Below are 18,999 nucleotides of genomic sequence, written 5' to 3' on the forward strand. Positions count from 1 at the left end.
GACATAGCTAAATCCACTGTAGGCTACAACAGTAGTTTAACATATTGTCAATTTACTCACGTTAAACCGAACAGTTTTCTCAAATGAAACGGTAAATTCTCATGAAGAGACGGTATATGCGTTGATGTCCTCATATAGTCACACGGCAGAGACTACAAAACAGCGAGCTCCCGCGCATCTGCGCCCGTCACCCACAGAGATGTAGAATTTGCAGGAGTAATATTTAAATCGTATTGTGCATTTTAATATTCACAGACACCAGTATATATTCAGCTACAGTCTGGAGCCCTGCGCTTAGACTAACACGGAAGTGACTGAAAGCAGCTGCGGGTAACGAATATACCGTATTTTCCGGACTATAAGCCTCACTTTTTTTCATAGTTTGGCTGGTCCTGCGACTTATAGTCAGGTGCGACTTATTTATCAAAATTAATTTGACATGAACCAAGAGAAATGAAACAAGAGAAAACATTACTGTCTACAGCCGCGAGAGGGCGCTCTATGCTGCTCAGTGCTCCTGTAGCCTTCACTGAGCAGCGTAGAGCGTTGGTCCTAGAGGCTCCAAAGTTGGTAAGATAACCATTTATGACCATCTCTGCAAGTGTGCCAAATCATTTCCCTATGTTCCCTTGACAGGGCAGCCACTGACTCCCATTCAGGAAGAATTATAAGAAAACACACAAACGCAATATTGTTTGATTTCCTTCTCTGAGAAAAGAAAATGCTGCACAGCACTTTGTGTAGCATGCAAACAGGGGTATTTCTACAAGCGCCACCTACTGTCATAGGCTGAATTTGCATTTAGCTAGTCAGCTTTTTTCGGCATTGGTCCAAACAGACAAATTTTGCTGTTTAGTTAAAAAAAAATGGGGGGATGGGGGAGGAAGTTTTGAGTTCTGAAAAATTATTGGACATTTTCATAGTGAATGATCTTCCATGTCAAAAGTCACTCAAATGTGACCCCTTTAAGCTTGCATTTTACAAAGTGCATTTAACCAACTTGTCTCACCTCTGCATACTCTGTCATTTCACCCTCTGTTAGGAGACATAAAAGACCGTTTTCAGAAATCAGTCTGTATTGCAACAGTTTCAGAATGACAGTAGCTCGATTGAGCAATGTGAAATGAAAGGAGTGTTTTACCCGTGTCGGAAGGGTGCTCCTCTGCTTCAGACACTTCCACTGCAGCTGTCTGCTCCTCTTCCTCCGCGCAAACTCCATTCTGATGAGACTGCACTCTATCAAAGTAGCCGCTCTGCAAAACCCGCTCCAACATCTCATTCAGTGCTTTATCTGAAAACAAGCATTTACACTCCTGTTCAAATGTTTAGGAAGGAAGCTCATGCTCACTAAGGAAGCATTCATTTGATTAAAAAAAGTTAAATTTTACAATTTAAAAATGTAACTTATTCCTGTGATGATTCTTTAGTGTTACATAAGCCTTCAAAAATCTAATGTTGCTGGTGCTCAAAGATTTATTCTTAATGTTAAAAACGGTGGCTTGATGCTTTTTTCTTTCTTTGGAAACCATGATACATTGTTTCCGGATTGTCTGAAGAACATATTTTAAAAAAATATCAAAATCTTATGTAACAAGTGTTTTTACTGTCAGTTGAGATCAATTTAATGCGTCCACGCAGAATAAAAAGTAACTTATTACAAAAAAAGAAAAAAAATACTAAAAAGATTGAATGAATATAGAGGACCATTACACTGCTACAATCCCAGGTGGTACATAGTAAATGGATGTATTTATATGCCATGAGCCACATGACCTGCCATGGAATACCACTGAAGAAAAGTGCTAGAGGCTGGAAGCTTTCCAAGGCAGGGCTACTGTAAGTGATAGTTTTAATTTTTGAGTCAGCACACTCATCATGGCTGAATGTTGCGGTATGTCACCTTGGCCCATGTCTTGCTTTGGTAAACCTTAGGTAAAAACTCGCCAACCAATTTATGAAACATTCTATAAAATCACCATAAAGGTTTTCTTTAATTAAACAATGCAAGCTTTCAAAACACATTACATGATTTCCTGAAAATGCAAATATGAAAAAAAGTCCATTTGACCTACATGTTGTTCCTGCCACAGGCTTGTCCCATAAGTGCTGTGATGCTTCTTGATACTGGTCAGTTAACCTGTGTAAGATAAAAACATCCCATTGTGAATATACAATCCAAAAGATAAGCAAACTAAATTTGAAATTTGTTAAATGAAATTTAAATTGACTAAATTTAAATTGTACTCTATTCTTATGGATCTCTTTTATAATGTATATGAACTTTATGAAGGATCAAAAAGTAGGGTTAAATGGACTTTCAACGCAGGGACAGAAATATCTTGTGTTTCAAAGATAAACTAAAGTCCTTCGTGTTTAACAACATTAGAGTGAGTGATAGACCATTTTTATTTTTTGAGTGAAGTAACCCTTTAAGCTTCTTTAAAATCTTCCTGCATGCACAGTGGCAAATCGGCAGTAAATAAAAGTACAGTTACAAAGATGCTGTCAAATTTAACATGCTCTGCCAATGCTGAGACCTCAAGCGGTCTGAAATTTATCCTGCGAGAGATCCTAATGTCAATTCAATGACAACTCATGTTCCAGTAGGAAATACACCAATTATACTGTTTACAGCATGGTTTTCATTTGCAAGCAATTTCTAAACGGAGTAAAGTAGTGTGGACAGGACTGACAGTCTTCTTCACCTGATGTTTTGGTCACGTTCAGGCCCCGCAAGCTTGTAAAACTCATCCAGGGAAGTAAGGTCACTCTCAGTAAGCAGCGAAGGTCCGCCGGCTCCTTGCAGTAGCTCTTGCCACAAGCTTTCATCACCAAGTTGGTCGAGAAGGAACTGCAGCTCCAGAACTCGTTTCAGCCTTTTCTGTTCCACCTCTTCACGCTGGAGTTGCTCACGACGTGCCACTTTCTTAACACAATTCTGGATCTATCCAAAGCAACAGATTGTGGGAGACATAAACCTTCCAGTGAATTTCGGCTGTAGATCTATAGACATTCACAAAAAACAAACTTTAGGTCCTCAGGCTATGGAAAAGAGCAAATTCAATTTTCATGTACTCACTTCTTGACCCAATGCCAAGAAGCACTTATGCAGTTCCCGTGCAAACTCAAGGTTATGGATTACTTCCTGGTACTTAGACAGGGCTTCCTAAATTGATTTTAGAAAAAGGACAGATTTCAGGAATCTGAAAAACAATTAACGGGGGACAAAAATATGGAGTGTTTACCCACCAGCTGGTCCTGGTTGAGACGTTCCCCTTTGCTGTTCCTGGCCTGATAGTCATCAAGCTTGCTCTGCAAGAAGAGAAGTGATCAAGAAAACAAAAATACATTTGAGAAATAAACAAGCTGGATAAACGATTGGGCAGCACCAGTATCACGGAGGATACGAATATGCTTCAACTCAGACTCCGTTTCACCCAATGATACTACACAATCACAAATGAAGGGTTCAAAAGTAGACTCAACCACTGAATTCAAAGACACATTTTGTTCAGATGAGAAAACCTCTCTTTCGATCAACGCAACACTTTTCGAAGGGTTTGCTTTTCTACTGACTTTCCGTTTCAAGGTGGGACAATTTGCGATGAGGTGCCCAACCTCATGACAATAAAAGCACTCAGGGTTCTTATTACGTTCTGCACTCGAAATGTTCTTTGGTGCCACTGTGGCATCCTTAGAAGTATGAACTCCATCAGGGAAATTACGCTTTGTGGGTGAAAACACTATTTTGTGCGTTAGTACAAATTCATCAGAAAAAACGGCAGCCTCAGAAAGAGATGAGACTTTCTGCTCATTTAAGTAGACCACAATTTTCTCTGGTAAACATCTTTTAAACTCCTCCAACAGTTATAACTCTTTAAGCTGTTCAAACGCGTCTACCTTGTTCACAGCGCACCACTTATCAAATAAATTTGCTTTGTCTCTCGCAAATTCAACAAACGTTTGACTAGGGATTTTCACAAGACTGCGGAACCTTTGCCGGTATGCTTCAGGAACTAGCTCATAAGCACGCAAAACGGAATTCTTCATTACATCATAATCCAAGCTCTGCTCAAGTGTTAACCCTGAGCAGACTTCTTGGGCTTTACCAATGAGTTTACATTGCAACAACAGTGGCCAAACATTACGTGGCCATTTTAATGTGGCAGCGATTCGCTCAAACACAGTGAAATAAGTGTCAACCTCACTTTCTCGAAACAGTTGTACTAGTGCAATTTGGCGGCTAACATCAAATTCAGGTTGACTTACTTGTGGGTTGCGTCGAGGTGCAGGAATGGGACTTGGAGTGGAAGCACTGATGGGTGACGACACAGACACACTCACACTAGGCGCATCAGCAGCTGAGGGGTGAACAGTTGATTTGGTTTTGAGCTCAAGCTCCAATTCTTTGAGCTTGATTGCTAGCTTCTTTTCAAGCTCAACTGTGCGAGCATGCAGCAGCTGACTTTGATATTGTTGACTGCTCAACTCCAACTTTAACTCTTTTAGTTTGATTGCCAACCGAGGATCGCTCGGAAAAGGGAGATCGACAGGATCCATGCTGGCCATCTCCTCGGGTTTGGGATGCTCCACCACCTTACCCACGGAAATTGGCAATTGATCTGCAACACCCGCTTCACTCACCTCTGGCAAAACTCCATTTTCCACCAAATGCTTATAGATCACATCCCTGATCTCACGCTTCACTGCACCACGAGGAACTTTAATTTGATATAAATCAGCAACTGAAAACAGATCTTTGCGACAAATATCCAATTGTTCAGCAGTAGGCTGAATTGGAAACTTTTCCAATTCAAATTTAGAGGACATACCAAATTCCCTCCCCCTTAAAGTGAAAACCACTAGCCAAAAACAAAGCAAATTTAATGAGTTTGTTTTTCACAAACACGCGACCACAAAACTCCAATTGGTTTGTGGAAAAAACTCATTTTTAAGATGAGCCCCCAATTTCTGTTACGACCGCTAGGGGTCAGCCGTAACAGGAAAAGAGTCTCAGAACCAGAGAGATGTTGAATAAACAATTTATTTACAAGTTGGGGCTTAGCGTCAGGGGCAGACAAGGCCAAAATAACAAACAAAAATCCTCTGTTAACCCTCTACACTTCCTAAATCAAAATTAGAGAAACCAAAAGAAATAAAATACAGTTTCAACTTACCTGACTCCCTAAACCCAAAACAATGTGAAAAATGATATCAAAATAAAATGGCGTCTTACCCACTACGTCCCTGAACTTAACAAAAACTAAGATTAACAAAATGTTAACAAGATATATATACACACACACACACACGAGTTAACAGCAAACAATTTACAATCAGAATCCAAAATTGTAGTCAATCAGGCTTAGGTCAAGTTAACCGGGAATATCACAGAATTTAGGCAAAGAAAAAACAATACAATATAATTATCACAGAACACAATTGCAATCTTATACACCAATACACTATCTCTCTGGTAAGACACTCAAAAATTCAAACAAACAACAAGGAAAACGGCAAACTATCAAATCACACACGATGGCACAATCATGGCCCGATTGAGTGTTTGGGGCAGTCCTTATATCTGGATCAGGTGAAGAGGAGAACCAATCACAGCCTCCAATAAATTATCTCCAGGAACCGCCCATCTGAAACAAACATACACATAGAGAGCACAAGAGGGCAGAATGGAAACAACCAACAAATGACTTTGGCTCATAACAATAATAAAATGGAGAAAGTTATCTCAAAGGGTTATGTATACATTTCCCCATCTCAAAATCCAGCTGAATTGGTCATCACAACAACATATCACAGAGATAAAGCATACATCAGGACATTCAAATATATTTCTGCCTCTAAGAAAAACAAAAATCCAAATTACCGTATTTTTCGGACTATAAGTCGCACCTGAGTATAAGTCGCATCAGTCCAAAAATCATGACGAAGGAAAAAAACATATAAGTCTCACTGGACTATAAGTCGCATTTATTTAGAGAACCAAGAGAAAACATTACCGTCTACAGCCACGAGAGGGCGCTATATGCTGCTCAGTGTAGACTCCAGGAGCAATGAGCAGCATAGAGCGCCCTCTCGCGGCTGTAGACGGTAATGTTTTCTCTTGGTTCATTTCTCTCGGTTCATGTCAAATCAGGGGCGATTCTAGGATTTTTTCAACTGGGGGGCACAAGAGGTGCCACGATTAATACAGAGGGGCCAATCTTGTGTTGTTTGAACTGTATATCCATTTCAAGAGTTCAGTAACCTTTAAAATCAGTAATAAACAGTGATAACCTATCATATTTTAATAGCAGTTATTCACTGCTCTAAATCAAAACAATCAAATACAATTTGTATTAACTTTTCACTTTACAAAAGTGAAAGAAAAACTGTAATAAATAAAAGAATCCAATGTATGAAGAGTGTACAACTCACAAATAATAATAGAATTTATTTATAATAGCCTTATATAATATATATATATATAATAGCCTTATTTATATAAATGCAGAATAACATTAATAATTCATTGAAATAAATACATAATTAATGAATTAATATAACTAATATAAATTTAATATAATAAATAGTTTTTGTTTATTATCCACATCCCATTAAATTTGCATAGCAGCAGTTTCAGTAAATTTGCATTGATGAATAAACAAAATCTACTTATGTCAAGGCTAATTAATCTTGAGCATATTGATTTAAAAATATCATGTATCCATATTTTGTTAGATAGCTACTTGTTCAAAAAGGTAGCTTTAGTTTAACATGTAAAATATGTGGATCCTATAGAAACAGTTTAGAATAGCTTAATTAGTCCAGTGTTATTTTAGTATTAGTTATTTATTTTGCTATTTAATCATGCATTAAATATTTATGTATGATATTTGCGGGCATATGATGAAAATCTATTATTTTTTTCATTTTGATTACACACAAGATGAAATAAGATGTTCAGAGGGATTTCAGCATATTTATATATTTTCGGCATATTTTTTTTATTTTTATTAAAATGTCTCATTAATCAGGCCAGTAATGATTTATTAACAAATCCCTCTGGAGATATCTTTAGAATATAAGTGTATAACTGGAGAGTTTGGTGCACATAGCTGCTACATAGGCTAAGATGTTTGTACTTAAGAATGACACAAAACTCATTTTGAGAAAACGGCATTTAAAGATTTGTAATGTAAAAGGGAATTATTTTTTTAGTGGAAACAACTATTTACAGATAATATCTTGTCAAATCCTTAGCAATCAACAATACAAACCAACTAAAACACATCAAAACCTATAACTCAGCATTTATGGCCTTCAACTAAACAGAAAGACAGTCAAAAACACTGTGGAAATGTCAGAGCACGTCATGTGATGCGTCTGAACGAATCACGTTGCCGGAAATTGGCATCAGCCAATGAGATTCACTTTTAATGTTAAATGCCCCATTGTACTTTCACAATTGGTTACTGATGAAAAGGAAATGAGCATATTTGGATCCGAGAACATTGTACGGGAGAGAGAGCTACAGAGAGTTTTCCAGGGTGCAGACAGCAATCGCGGAGCACCATGGTGATTTAGAACGCCAACTGAATTTATGAGAACTCTACAGACGCAAATAGACTAAAGGTGTAGTAAAATAAAGACCTATATGTGTATTTTGGACTTTTTTTTCACCACAAGTCTGAAAGAAGACATGTTATTGAAGACAAACAGCCCCAAATCCCAAAATTGACCAGTAAAAAAAACGATGTTTTTGCATGTGTCTCACCCATAAACTGTAAAAAAAAGTCTCAAGTGTGGAGCGTTAGATAAACATCATACGATTTGTTTCATCACCTCACTTAAGTGAAAAAAGTCGCTAATCGACTGCATGATTCAATAATGACTTTATTAGAATTGCAATTATACTTTTTTTTTAAACCATTGCTTTAAATTGCATTGTTGCCTATATCAGCGCGTTCGGCCGAAAAATAAGTAAATCGTAACGCAGTAAACCCCTTTTACATTCAGCATCAGAGGAGCATAGTAAATATAATGATTAGCATCTTGGTCTGCTCTAGGAGATAAGATCGTCATCGAACCTGGTCTGTCTAACACCGAAAGATGTTACGTTAGTACCAAACACTTCTTGCACTGCAACAACTCGCTAATCGAAAAACATAACCTATTTAATATAGATCAACTTACTGTGTCAAATAAATTTTGATAAATAAGTCGCACCTGACTATAAGTCGCAGGACCAGCCAAACTATGAAAAAAGTGCGACTTGTGTGCATACGATCTTTAAAATTCTAAAGGTCACTCAGGTTTTTATGTTTTTGAAAGAAGTCTATCAGCCATCAGTGTCACATGATCCTTCAGAAATTGATCCATTTCTAAAATGCCGATCTAGTTGCTCCGCTTTTTTTTTTTTTTTTTTTTAGAAAACTGTTATAAAATCTTCAGGGTTCCTTTGAATAGAAAGTTTGAAATAGCAACATTTATTTGATAGATTTTTTTTAACATTATTCATGTCTTTAAAGTTCACTTTTGATCAGTTTTATGCATCCTTGGCAGAACTGTACAAAAAACGTTTAAGAATATTGTAAATAATTTTAATTATGAAACCAATTTCCCATTCAGAGTGGATTAAGAGTAAGGACTTTGGTCCGGAAAGCTCCAGCATGTGGCCGAGTTATGTGGAGATTATTCCATTTCACAGAGTGGGTGAGAGATGGCAAGTTCACTTTCCACAAATGCATAATGTCAGAATCAGACCAGACATACAAGATATGATGCCATAACGTACTCGGTTACTAAACGTAACCTCGGTTCTCTCTAGAAGAGCGAACGAGTACTGCGTCTTAGCTAAGACGCTACGGGAAAAGTCTCTTTTCACGAAATACTGAAGCAAAAAATTATCCTTAATTTTGTATTTTTGTAAAGCGCATTTGCAGCAGTACACAGCCATAGGCGAGACGGCTCGTTCGCTCATTGGCTTGTTCTGCGGCAACTGCACAGCCTATCGAGCGCGGGCTGATGCAACATCAGACCAATAAGGGCGCTTCGCGCCCTTCTTGCCACTTCCCGCCGAAACGGGTGTGGCCCAACCTATAAAAGGAGCTCGAAAAGGCTGACTCACCTGATTTATTTCATCGCCGAAGCGAACCAGAGTGAATCGTACGCACGGCAGAGAACGCAGTACTCGTTCGCTCTTCTAGAGAGAACCGAGGTTACGTTTAGTAACCGAGTACGTTCTCTTACGAGAGCTCTCTCGTACTGCGTCTTAGCTAAGACGCTACGGGAACCCGATGTAAAACGCCGTGCGCGCAGGGATCACACACCGATAAACCTGAAGCAACGCCCAGGATTTACAGTGCACAGTCACCTGAGGGACTCACAGAGAGTCCGGGACAGAAAAAAGGGGGAAAAACCCTCCGTCCCATATCTAGCAGCATCCGTAGATGCGGCAATATGACATCACACAGCCGAGGCAAGGCCTGACCAATGTGGCAATGCGGGTCTTACGCAATACTGCCCATATAACAGTCGGCAGCGCCTAGCGCTCATGAATTCAGAATTCCCCTCAGGGCCCTGATTCTTCTATACCGACAGCAGCCTTGCTTGCAAGGCGGGAACCTCCAGGTTATAGAACCTGATAAATGTAGACGGCGAGGCCCAACCCGCCGCCATACATATATCCTGCAAGGAGATCCCAGTAGACCACGCCCACGACGAGGCGACGCCTCTTGTGGAGTGTGCTCTGACGCCCAACGGGCACTGAAGGCCCCTGGAAGCGTAAGCTAACGCTATGGCGTCAACTATCCATCTGGATAGAGTCTGTCTCGAAACAGCCATTCCCTTGGAACGTCCACCGAACGAGACAAATAGCTGCTCCGTCTGCCGAGAGGCAGCAGAGCGAGACACATAAGCTCTTAAAACCCTGACAGGGCAAAGAAGACTCGAGTCTCCATCCTCCCCTGACACCGGCAGGGCAGACAGGGCAATAACCTGAGCCCGAAACGGTGTGTTGAGGGATTTCGGCACATAACCGTGCCTAGGTTTGAGTATGACCCTTGAGTCATTGGGCCCAAACTCCAAGCACGACTGGCTCACCGAGAGCGCGTGCAAATCACCCACACGCTTCACAGAAGCGAGAGCCAACAAGAATACTGTCTTGAACGACAGATGCTGAAGGCTAACCGATTGGATAGGCTCAAAAGGGGGACCCTTCAAGGCCTCCAAAACCGCCGCGAGGTCCCACATAGGGACTGACGGATGTCTGGGAGGATTCAGCCTCCTAGCTCCTCTGAGGAACCGGATGACTAAATCGTTCCTTCCTATTGACTGACCGGACGCCGTTTCAGAAAACGCCGCGATGGCCGCCACATAAACTTTGAGCGTGGATGGGGCTCTGCCCTTATCCAACAGCTCCTGTAGGAAGGAGAGGACCTCCATCACCTCACAACTAAGGGGTGAATAACCTCGAGCTGTGCACCAGCTGGAGAACACCGACCACTTCGAGGCATACAGACGTCGTGTCGACGGAGCTCTAGCCTGAGTGATGGTATTTAGCACTCCCCCTGCGAGATCAGCGGGTAACCGTTGAGTGCCCATACATGGAGGGACCACAACTCCGGTCGAGGGTGCCAAATCGAGCCCCTGGCCTGCGAGAGGAGATCTCTCCTCAACGGTACCGGCCATGGGGCGACATCTGCTAATTGCATCAAATCTGGGAACCATGGATGGTTCTTCCAAAGAGGTGCCACAAGCAGTATTGAACATCTCGTTTCTCTCACCCGTTCTATCACCTGCGGAAGGAGGGAGACGGGAGGGAACGCATAAAGCGGGCAGCACGGCCATTTCCGTGACAGCGCGCTTTCGTTCTTGGAAAAGAATGTGGGGCAGTGAGCGTTTCCGTGGGACGCAAAGAGGTCCACCTCCGCCATGCCAAATCTCTCCCACAACAGCCGAACTGTTTGCGGGTGTAGAGACCATTCTCCCGTAGGGACATTGCCTCTGGACAGCCTGTCTGGACCCAGATTCTGCAGTCCAGGCACATGCACCGCTCTCAGCGAGCGCACGTTGCGTTGAGCCCAAATCAGGAGGCGTTCCGTCAGCCTGTACAGGTTTCGGGACCCGAGACCGCCCTGGCGATTTATGTAGGACACCATGGACATGTTGTCCGAATGGACTACGACGTGGTGATCCTTGATATGGGGACAAAAGCGCGTCAGCGCATTCTCCACTGCCAGCATTTCCAGGCAGTTGATATGATGGAGCTTTTCCCGTTCTGACCATAGGCCAAAGGACGGTCTGCCTTCGAGCAGCGCTCCCCATCCCGAAGTGGAGGCGTCCGTCGACACCATTTTCACACTCGGGGAAGTCCCCAGGCTTACACCTGATCGGTACCAGCCGTTCGCTGTCCAAGGTGCTAGAGCCGCAACACAGCTCTGATCGACCTTGAAATGCAGCCGGCCAGACGCCCACGCTCTGCGCGGCACCCGAGCCTTCAGCCAGAACTGCAGGGGGCGCATGCGGAGCAGGCCCAGCCGCAGAACCGGAGATGCTGAGGCCATGAAACCCAGCATCTTTTGACAGTGTTTGAGCGACACAGTCGCGCCACAGCGGAAAGAACTCGCTGCACGCTGAATGCCCATCGCGCGCTGTGGTGACAGCCGCGCCGTCATGGAACACGAGTTCAGAACTATACCCAGAAACAGGATCGTCTGACTGGGGTTCAGCGAACTCTTCACCCAATTGACACTGAGGCCGAGCTTCTCGAGGTGATCGAGTAAAACGGCTCTGTGGTCCATGAGCTCCGCTCATGATCGGGCCAGAACCAGCCAGTCGTCCAAATAATTCAGCACTCGTGTGCCTCTGAGTCTAAGAGGAGCGAGCGCTGCATCCATGCACCTCGTAAGCGTACGAGGAGCTACGGACAAGCCGAATGGCAGGACTGCAAACTGGTATGCCTGGCCCTCGAAGGCGAATCTCAAATATCGCCTGTGGTTTGACGCTATCTGTATTTGAAAATACGCGTCCTTCAGATCTATTGACATGAACCAGTCCCCTCTGCGAATCTGCGCGAGGAGCTTCCTGGTCGTGAACATTTTGAAACTGTGTTTCATCAATGCCTGTTCAGCTGTCTTAGATCCAGTATGGGCCGGAGACCCCCGTCTCTCTTGGGCACCAGAAAGTATCTGCTGTACAGCCCCCCCTCGCTTTGAGACACAGGCTCTACAGCCCCTTTGCTCAACAGTTTTGATATTTCGGCCCGAAGTATGTGTGCTACTTCTGTTTTGACCGTAGTTTCGACGCGCGCTGAAAAGCACGGTGGGCGTCGAGAAAACTGTAGCGAGTAGCCTCTCTTTATAATGCCTAGCACCCAATCCGAAACCCCTGGAAGCACTGACCATGCATCTGCATGAATGGCTAAGGGCTGGATGCGAAACGCGCTCTGTTGACTGGGCAACGGCGGCGCTCGAGTGTGCTGCGCATCTGAGGCGGGGAGCGCGCTGATCACAGCGGGCAGATCGCTCTTCCTCGACCCCGTTCCGGCGCTTAACCGACTGGAGGGAGGCTGAGCGGGTCCCGTGGGACTCGATATATCTGCGAGTAACCGTGGGCTGCATGTGTGCACTTTTACCACTTTCAACTCGCTGTCTGCCTGTGCAGAATGTACGTGCACGGGTCTCATTTTTACAGAAGCCCCGCGCCGTATGTGACATAGTGTATGTGGGCACTGGGAAGTGGGCACGTTTACTATGCGGCGCGCTCGACCGATCTGTGTCGATCTTATGTGCGCTAGCCCTGTGTGCAGGGCTGTGCTTACATGTGGAGATGGGCACTGGGTAGTGGGCATCGTCACTGCATTTATAGCACCATCGGCCGTGGCCGGACGAGCATGCACGGGTTTCGTTTTTACAGAAACCACATGACGTGTGTGACATAGTAATTGTGGGCACTGAGGGGTGGGCACGTTTACTATGCAGTGTGCGCGACCGACTTGAGTCGACATTATGGGCGCAGGCCCTGTGTGCAGGGCTATGCTTACATGTGGAGATGGGCACTGAGGAGTGGGCATCGTCACTACATTTATAGCACCATCGGCCGTGGCCGGACGAACGTGCACGGGTTTCGTTTTTACAGAAACCACATGACGCGTGTGACATAGTGATTGTGGGCACTGAGGAGTGGGCACGTCTACTATGTAGTGCGCGTGATCGACTTGAGTCGCTTTTATAGGCGCGAGCCCTGTGTGAAGGGCTGTGCTTATATGCGGAGATGGGCACTGAGCAGTGGGCATCGTCACTACATTTATAGCACCATCGGCCGTGGCCGGGACACCAGAAATTACACCTTTTTCGGGAAATATCTGGGTAGCCGTGATAACGGTTTTTGTGTGCAGGCAAGCGGGCAACCGTACAGGCTTGCGCATTGCAAACAACGCTGAAACAGTCACAATCTCTGGAAACTGAAACAGCGGCGCGCTTCGGTGACAGCCCGGCCACAGCGGAACTCGTACACCGGCGCTTCGATGAAGCAGCCATCGTGTGTAGTGCCGACGCAGCGTCATGCAGCATGCGTAGATGGCTTTCCCAGGATGGCTTCGGGGCTCCCGGCCTCACCGTAATCCTCTGCCGCGGTCCCCGCGGCGCGGGGCGACGGCCAGTAGAGCGAGAACGGGGGTCTCGAGCTGCGTTGCTGAAGCTGTTGTGATAACGGCTTTTGTGTGCAGGCAAGCGGGCAACTGTGCAGGCTTGCGCATTGCAGAAAACGCTGAGACAGTCACAACTCCTGGAACTGAAACAGCGGCGCGCTTGGGTGAGAGCTCGGCCACAGCGGAACTCGTACACCTGCGCTTCGATGAAGCAGCCATCGTTAGTAGTGCCGACGCAGCGTCACACAGGAGGCTTTAGATGGCAACACCGCTTTTGCCGCCGTCCAGCAGAGGGCGGACAAAGGTGCGTCGCTATCGCCTGTTCCACCGGCGGAAGTGAGTGGTAGTTCCTGTTTTTAGCATCATCAGTGTGGAGAATGCTAGTGAGACAGACGAACGAGTTCGTGCTGAATATGGAGCGTTCCAAGCCTTCGCCACCTCTTCGTGAAGCTCAGGAAGAAATGAGGCGGGCTTTGAGAAGTACGCTCATCCGAAAGGGAAATACCATCCAGCCGGGAACGAGAGGGGGGGGGGCGCTGGTGCAAACCACTCGCGGCCGAGACACATCGCGGCCAACACGAGCATTCGCCCCGGCTCCTTCTCGATGTCAGCTCGTCTGCTGGGCTTCTGAGCAGAAGGCGCGAGATCCTCGGAGCTCGCCCAGCCATCACTGCCCGAAGCCAGCAGAGAGCGCGTGTCCTCTTCCCCCGACGCGGCCCTGAGATCGACTTCCTCGGACGACGCGCCGGCAAACAGCGGGCGCTGCCCACCGGGAAGCGATGCAGGGGGGGGCCGGTGAAGCAGGGCGAACCGGCGAGCTCGGTTGAGCTGAAGACGGTTCCGGAATCCGCTGGAAGCGATGCTTTTACGGCGCTTCAGCGCAGCGGAGAATGCAGGCTCAGAGATAAAGGCCAGGCGAGTCCTCAGAGTCACCATGGCAACAGCTCGCAGTGGGGGCATCCGCCGTCAGCGAGCGAGCGCTGCGTGATCTTCACCCAGGCAGGAGACACAGATGACGTACCGGTCTCCCTCGCTGAGTGGGGCTCTGACGAGCCGCAGGAAGGCATCTTAAAAAAGACGCGAGCTCTTTTACGAGTGTGTGTCGCAGGGCGAACACACACACACACATAAAGAACAGCTTGTATATAACAGGATTGAAAGGATATAGGCGCCGGATAGCGCAGCAGGAACGGCAATGGAAGGCGGTGATGCCAGCAGCTTCAGAATGGCTCGTCCTGCTGATGTGCTTTCTCAGACGGCGCTTGCTTCCTCCGTGATCCAGCGATGCGTGAGCTTCGCTGAAGAGATGAAAAATCAGGTGAGTCAGCCTTTTCGAGCTCCTTTTATAGGTTGGGCCACACCCGTTTCGGCGGGAAGTGGCAAGAAGGGCGCGAAGCGCCCTTATTGGTCTGATGTTGCATCAGCCCGCGCTCGATAGGCTGTGCAGTTGCCGCAGAACAAGCCAATGAGCGAACGAGCCGTCTCGCCTATGGCTGTGTACTGCTGCAAATGCGCTTTACAAAAATACAAAATTAAGGATAATTTTTTGCTTCAGTATTTCGTGAAAAGAGACTTTTCCCGTAGCGTCTTAGCTAAGACGCAGTACGAGAGAGCTCTCGTAAGAGAACTGTTCATTAAATAAATCTCTTAATAGAAAGGACAGTCACTGATCACTTTATGGAAATCAAAAATCATGACTGTCTGTCTGACTATGATTGTGCTCAAGATCCACTTTTGTGTTCCACAATATTTTTACTTTGAAAAACATGAAGGCAAAGTCGATGACAAACCCCCTTTCCTTACTTTTCACCCAATCATTAAGCAAATAAATAAACAAATATAAAAGCAATGTGCTGCACTGTCACCAAGTTAAAAGTGTTTCCTGTGAAGCTCAATAACTTGCAGGATCCAAAAGGCGCTTACCACGTGTCTCGAGGACACATCTGCCTCTGACCCATTTGCCTCGACAAACCCACATCAACACAAGCCTGAGAGCATCCATCCAAAACATTAACAACTCATTTAAATGCATTTTTTGCGCCCACAGTTTCCCCATTTTTAGCATGCTGAACCTGTTTTAGGACGCCATGATAGCTTTATCTCCATGTGCATGCAGAAACAAATAGGGATCGTAGAAAGTAACAGAATTCACAAGAAATATAATTGCGGATTATATAGAGACGGTAAATAAGTAATTATGTAACGTTAAACACATTGGTCAAGAGAAATAAAATAACATCAAAAGTTGACCGGCTAGCATGTGCTAAAACTATGCAGAATTGTATGAATTTAAGAGATTTACCTTTATGTAAAAGATGTTGGTTTATACAGCATGACTCAAATGCATAAAAACAGAGCAATGGCTTCATAAACGTTTAATGGGCCTGGTTAACTGCGTTAGAGAAGGTTTCCCTATATGGTCGATCTAACTTCATGGTACGTTATTGACATTAAAATCTGGCACATTAAGCCCATTTATCAACAGATCACACCATTGAAATCCAAGGATGATGTGTGTTTAACTTACATATTTATAAGAAACGCATGTTAACTCTGATCGATCAGAATTTGTTGAGTACAGAAGGCACGAGTAATGTTAGTGTAGTGAACTTTGAGGATGTAGGACACAATACACGTAGTTTATCTATACATTTCTGTGCTAATATTATGCTGAAGTTGACATGTTACAAAGAGAAACCAGTACCTTTCTCTTCTCCATATTGCGCACTTTCTTTTCAAGAACCACCAGCACTTGCTTCATGGCCTCTGATTGAGTTCCAGTCAGCTGGGTGCTGGCTGTGATTTGGTTCACTGATCCCAAGTCTGGGCTGGCAGACTTCACAGTCCTGGTGTCATTTGTTGCCGAAGGCATCTGATCAAGGATTAAGGAGAAGTTTTAATAGCAGAATATAAAAAAAAGAAATAAAATTAAGGAATAAAACACTAAAATGCTAAAAGCATCCGACTGAATGGCAGTAAGGTGATCATCATTTGGGGCGGAACATGATGGAATTGCTGATTGATGATGGTTTCATTTTCGATCAGGTTTAATAGTTATTTACTCTTTCAATCAGAATGAACAAATATTTCAGTTATGATACCAAGTGCTATATATTATTCATACATGTTCAAGTAATTAGGTAATCGTATAACTCCATTATACAACGAAATTATACAGAAGAGATTTTGTCTGATAGTAGCACATTTTCATCTGAACATGTATATGTATACGTTTTAATAACTCAAAATTATAAAGATATCACCACTGCTAGAAGTAGACTGCAAACTACCAAAACTGTCATAGCAACCCTTTTTCCGCATTTTAAACAAAAACTGTCCAAATCATCACAGGATCTACTGTAGGCCTATAACGTTCACGTCTGTGATTTGGATCCATGTATTTACTCACTTTTATGCGCAATATATCCACAAGGGAGAAAAGTAATCGTCTGGAGGTAAATAAGCTGAAGCGTTGATTGTGTTGCTTTAATTTTCTCTTCCAGTGTATTATGGGATGCGCCCCGCCGGCCTCACCGACAACTAAGAGCGACTGAAAGGCGAGGAAAAGTTCCCTTTCATAGGTCACTATTCGATGGTGCGGTGACGTCACCGTATGGGAACACTTCTCAGGCCGGCGACACACTGGATGCGTGGCGCAAGCGTCTCAGCCGCGGGGCGTGTCGATTTTTAATTCGGCTCCCATGTTAACAGGTTAGAGCTTGCAGACTGCCTGAGTGAGTCGCGTGTCTCAGGCGCGGCTCGAGCCGCGCGGAAAACGCCTGCATGCTAGAAATAGAACCGACGCCTATTTTTACCGCGACATGCACGCGAAGCGTTTCCAGGCAAAATATAATAGGAAAATGTGTTTTTATGTCATTTTGTACACAAATACATATGAATTCATGATATTTTGATATTTGAAAGTCTATAGGTTGACATAAATTCGGATATAAATGTAATTTAAAAAATAAATGAATAATTATCAAATATTGCACCTGTCAAACATAATCTATTTAGCCGTCAATACTTTTGACGGTGTCCTTTATCAGTAGGCGTAGGTGTGTAAAAAAGTTGATATTGTTGTCATGAAGACAAGAGCCTGGTCTGTCAACTGACTCCCTGTACAGCAGCAGCACGCCAGCGCCGCGCCAGGCACGCTTCTGGTGTGTAAAGACACAGAATCCGCCACGCTTCTGGGACGCTTCAGACACGCGACGCTCACGCCACGCAGCCAGTGTGTCACCGGCCTCAGTGTGACCGAGCGCCAACCTCCCGCTCTCTCTCGTGAGGCCAATAAGGAAGTGACTAAAACTGCAATTCATCGACTGGCCGCTTGAGGCTGGCTGCAAAAGGGAGTCAGTCCCATAGACTCCCCATGTTAAAATGCCCAACTTTACAGCAGGAAAAAACATGTTTACAGCCTGGTTCAAAAAATGATTTTGGTCTAAATAGCTAATTTTGCCTTTCATGACAACTGTGAGGGGGGTGAATTTTTTTATAACTCATCCGTTTAAATTATATTAAGACTTAAAGTTCTGCATAATTAAGGGCGTAGCCACTTGAGTGACAGGTGGATTGCTACACACTTTAGGCTTCAAAAACACACTTCAGGAGTCTACGGGTGACGTCACGGACACTATGTCCATGTTTTTATACAGTCTATGAGTGTGACGAATGTCTGAAGCCCCATACCATCCCGCCAATCCTATTGGCCAAACAGCGCTTGGCACCGTCCTACGCATGCGTACGCATCGTATACCTGAGTGCCCACGCTATTTCGCTCAGATTTCATTTCCTTCAGGAAAGCGAATCATCTGTGCCCTAAGGAAACCATCTCGCGTTCTCAGCGGTTTTTTCTTTGAGCAGTGTTCATGCGATGAGTCTGTTATCTTCAAAATTTGGTAAGATACCGGCTAAAAACAAACAGGCTTCACACAGGTTGCAGTGAGAACACACAATCATTTGTTTATTGATACAGGTGCAGCTTAAATAGAACATCACATGGCATGGACACGACAAACATGCCTGAGAGGAACCCACAATAATTTGGAGCATACTTATTAACCAATCACTCAATTACAGTGTTGGGAAGGTTACTTTGGAAATGTAATAGGTTACAGATTACAAGTTACCCTGTTTAAAATGTAATAGTAGAATAACTTTTTCAATTACTTTATTAAAGTAATGTAACTAATTACTTTTGAGTACTTTTTGATTACTTTTCTAAATTTGTGAAAATTAAAGAATAATAAATAAAAGCATATACATCAACTTAAATACAGTTATCTAATAAGCATGTGAGGTATTCTGTGTAATAAACTCCTGAAACATTGGTGTTTTTTTGAAACTGC

The 18,999-nt window shown here is 44.2% G+C and overlaps 2 protein-coding genes across 2 annotated transcripts in view; both read right to left on the bottom strand.

Annotated features, from left to right (window-relative positions):
- LOC132156051 (caprin-1-like) overlaps positions 1–18,999 on the bottom strand; it is a 143,718-nt gene that overhangs the window by 27,715 nt on the left and 97,004 nt on the right. The gene's annotated exons all lie outside the window — the stretch shown is intronic.
- On the bottom strand, positions 992–17,210 carry LOC132155516 (caprin-1-like). Its single transcript, XM_059564306.1, has 8 exons — positions 17,058–17,210; positions 16,353–16,520; positions 3,250–3,312; positions 3,080–3,166; positions 2,706–2,944; positions 2,073–2,137; positions 1,142–1,291; positions 992–1,035 (listed from the first exon to the last, which is right to left on the bottom strand). Exons 2-8 carry the CDS (start codon positions 16,518–16,520, stop codon positions 992–994), a joined length of 816 nt encoding a protein of 271 aa, XP_059420289.1. The 5' UTR covers positions 17,058–17,210.

Source organism: Carassius carassius, chromosome 13, assembly GCF_963082965.1.
Source record: "Carassius carassius chromosome 13, fCarCar2.1, whole genome shotgun sequence".
Classification (NCBI taxonomy): domain Eukaryota; kingdom Metazoa; phylum Chordata; class Actinopteri; order Cypriniformes; family Cyprinidae; genus Carassius; species Carassius carassius.

Bases quoted from the DNA above. Each gene is read 5' to 3' on its own strand.
- LOC132155516 (XM_059564306.1), bottom strand. From the start codon at position 16,520: ATGCCTTCGGCAACAAATGACACCAGGACTGTGAAGTCTGCCAGCCCA. The intron at 3,167-3,249 runs GTGGGTAAACAC...AAATCAATTTAG, and splicing joins GTCTCAACCAGGACCAGCTG to GAAGCCCTGTCTAAGTACCA. The intron at 2,945-3,079 runs GTGAGTACATGA...TGCTTTGGATAG, and splicing joins TCTTGGCATTGGGTCAAGAA to ATCCAGAATTGTGTTAAGAA.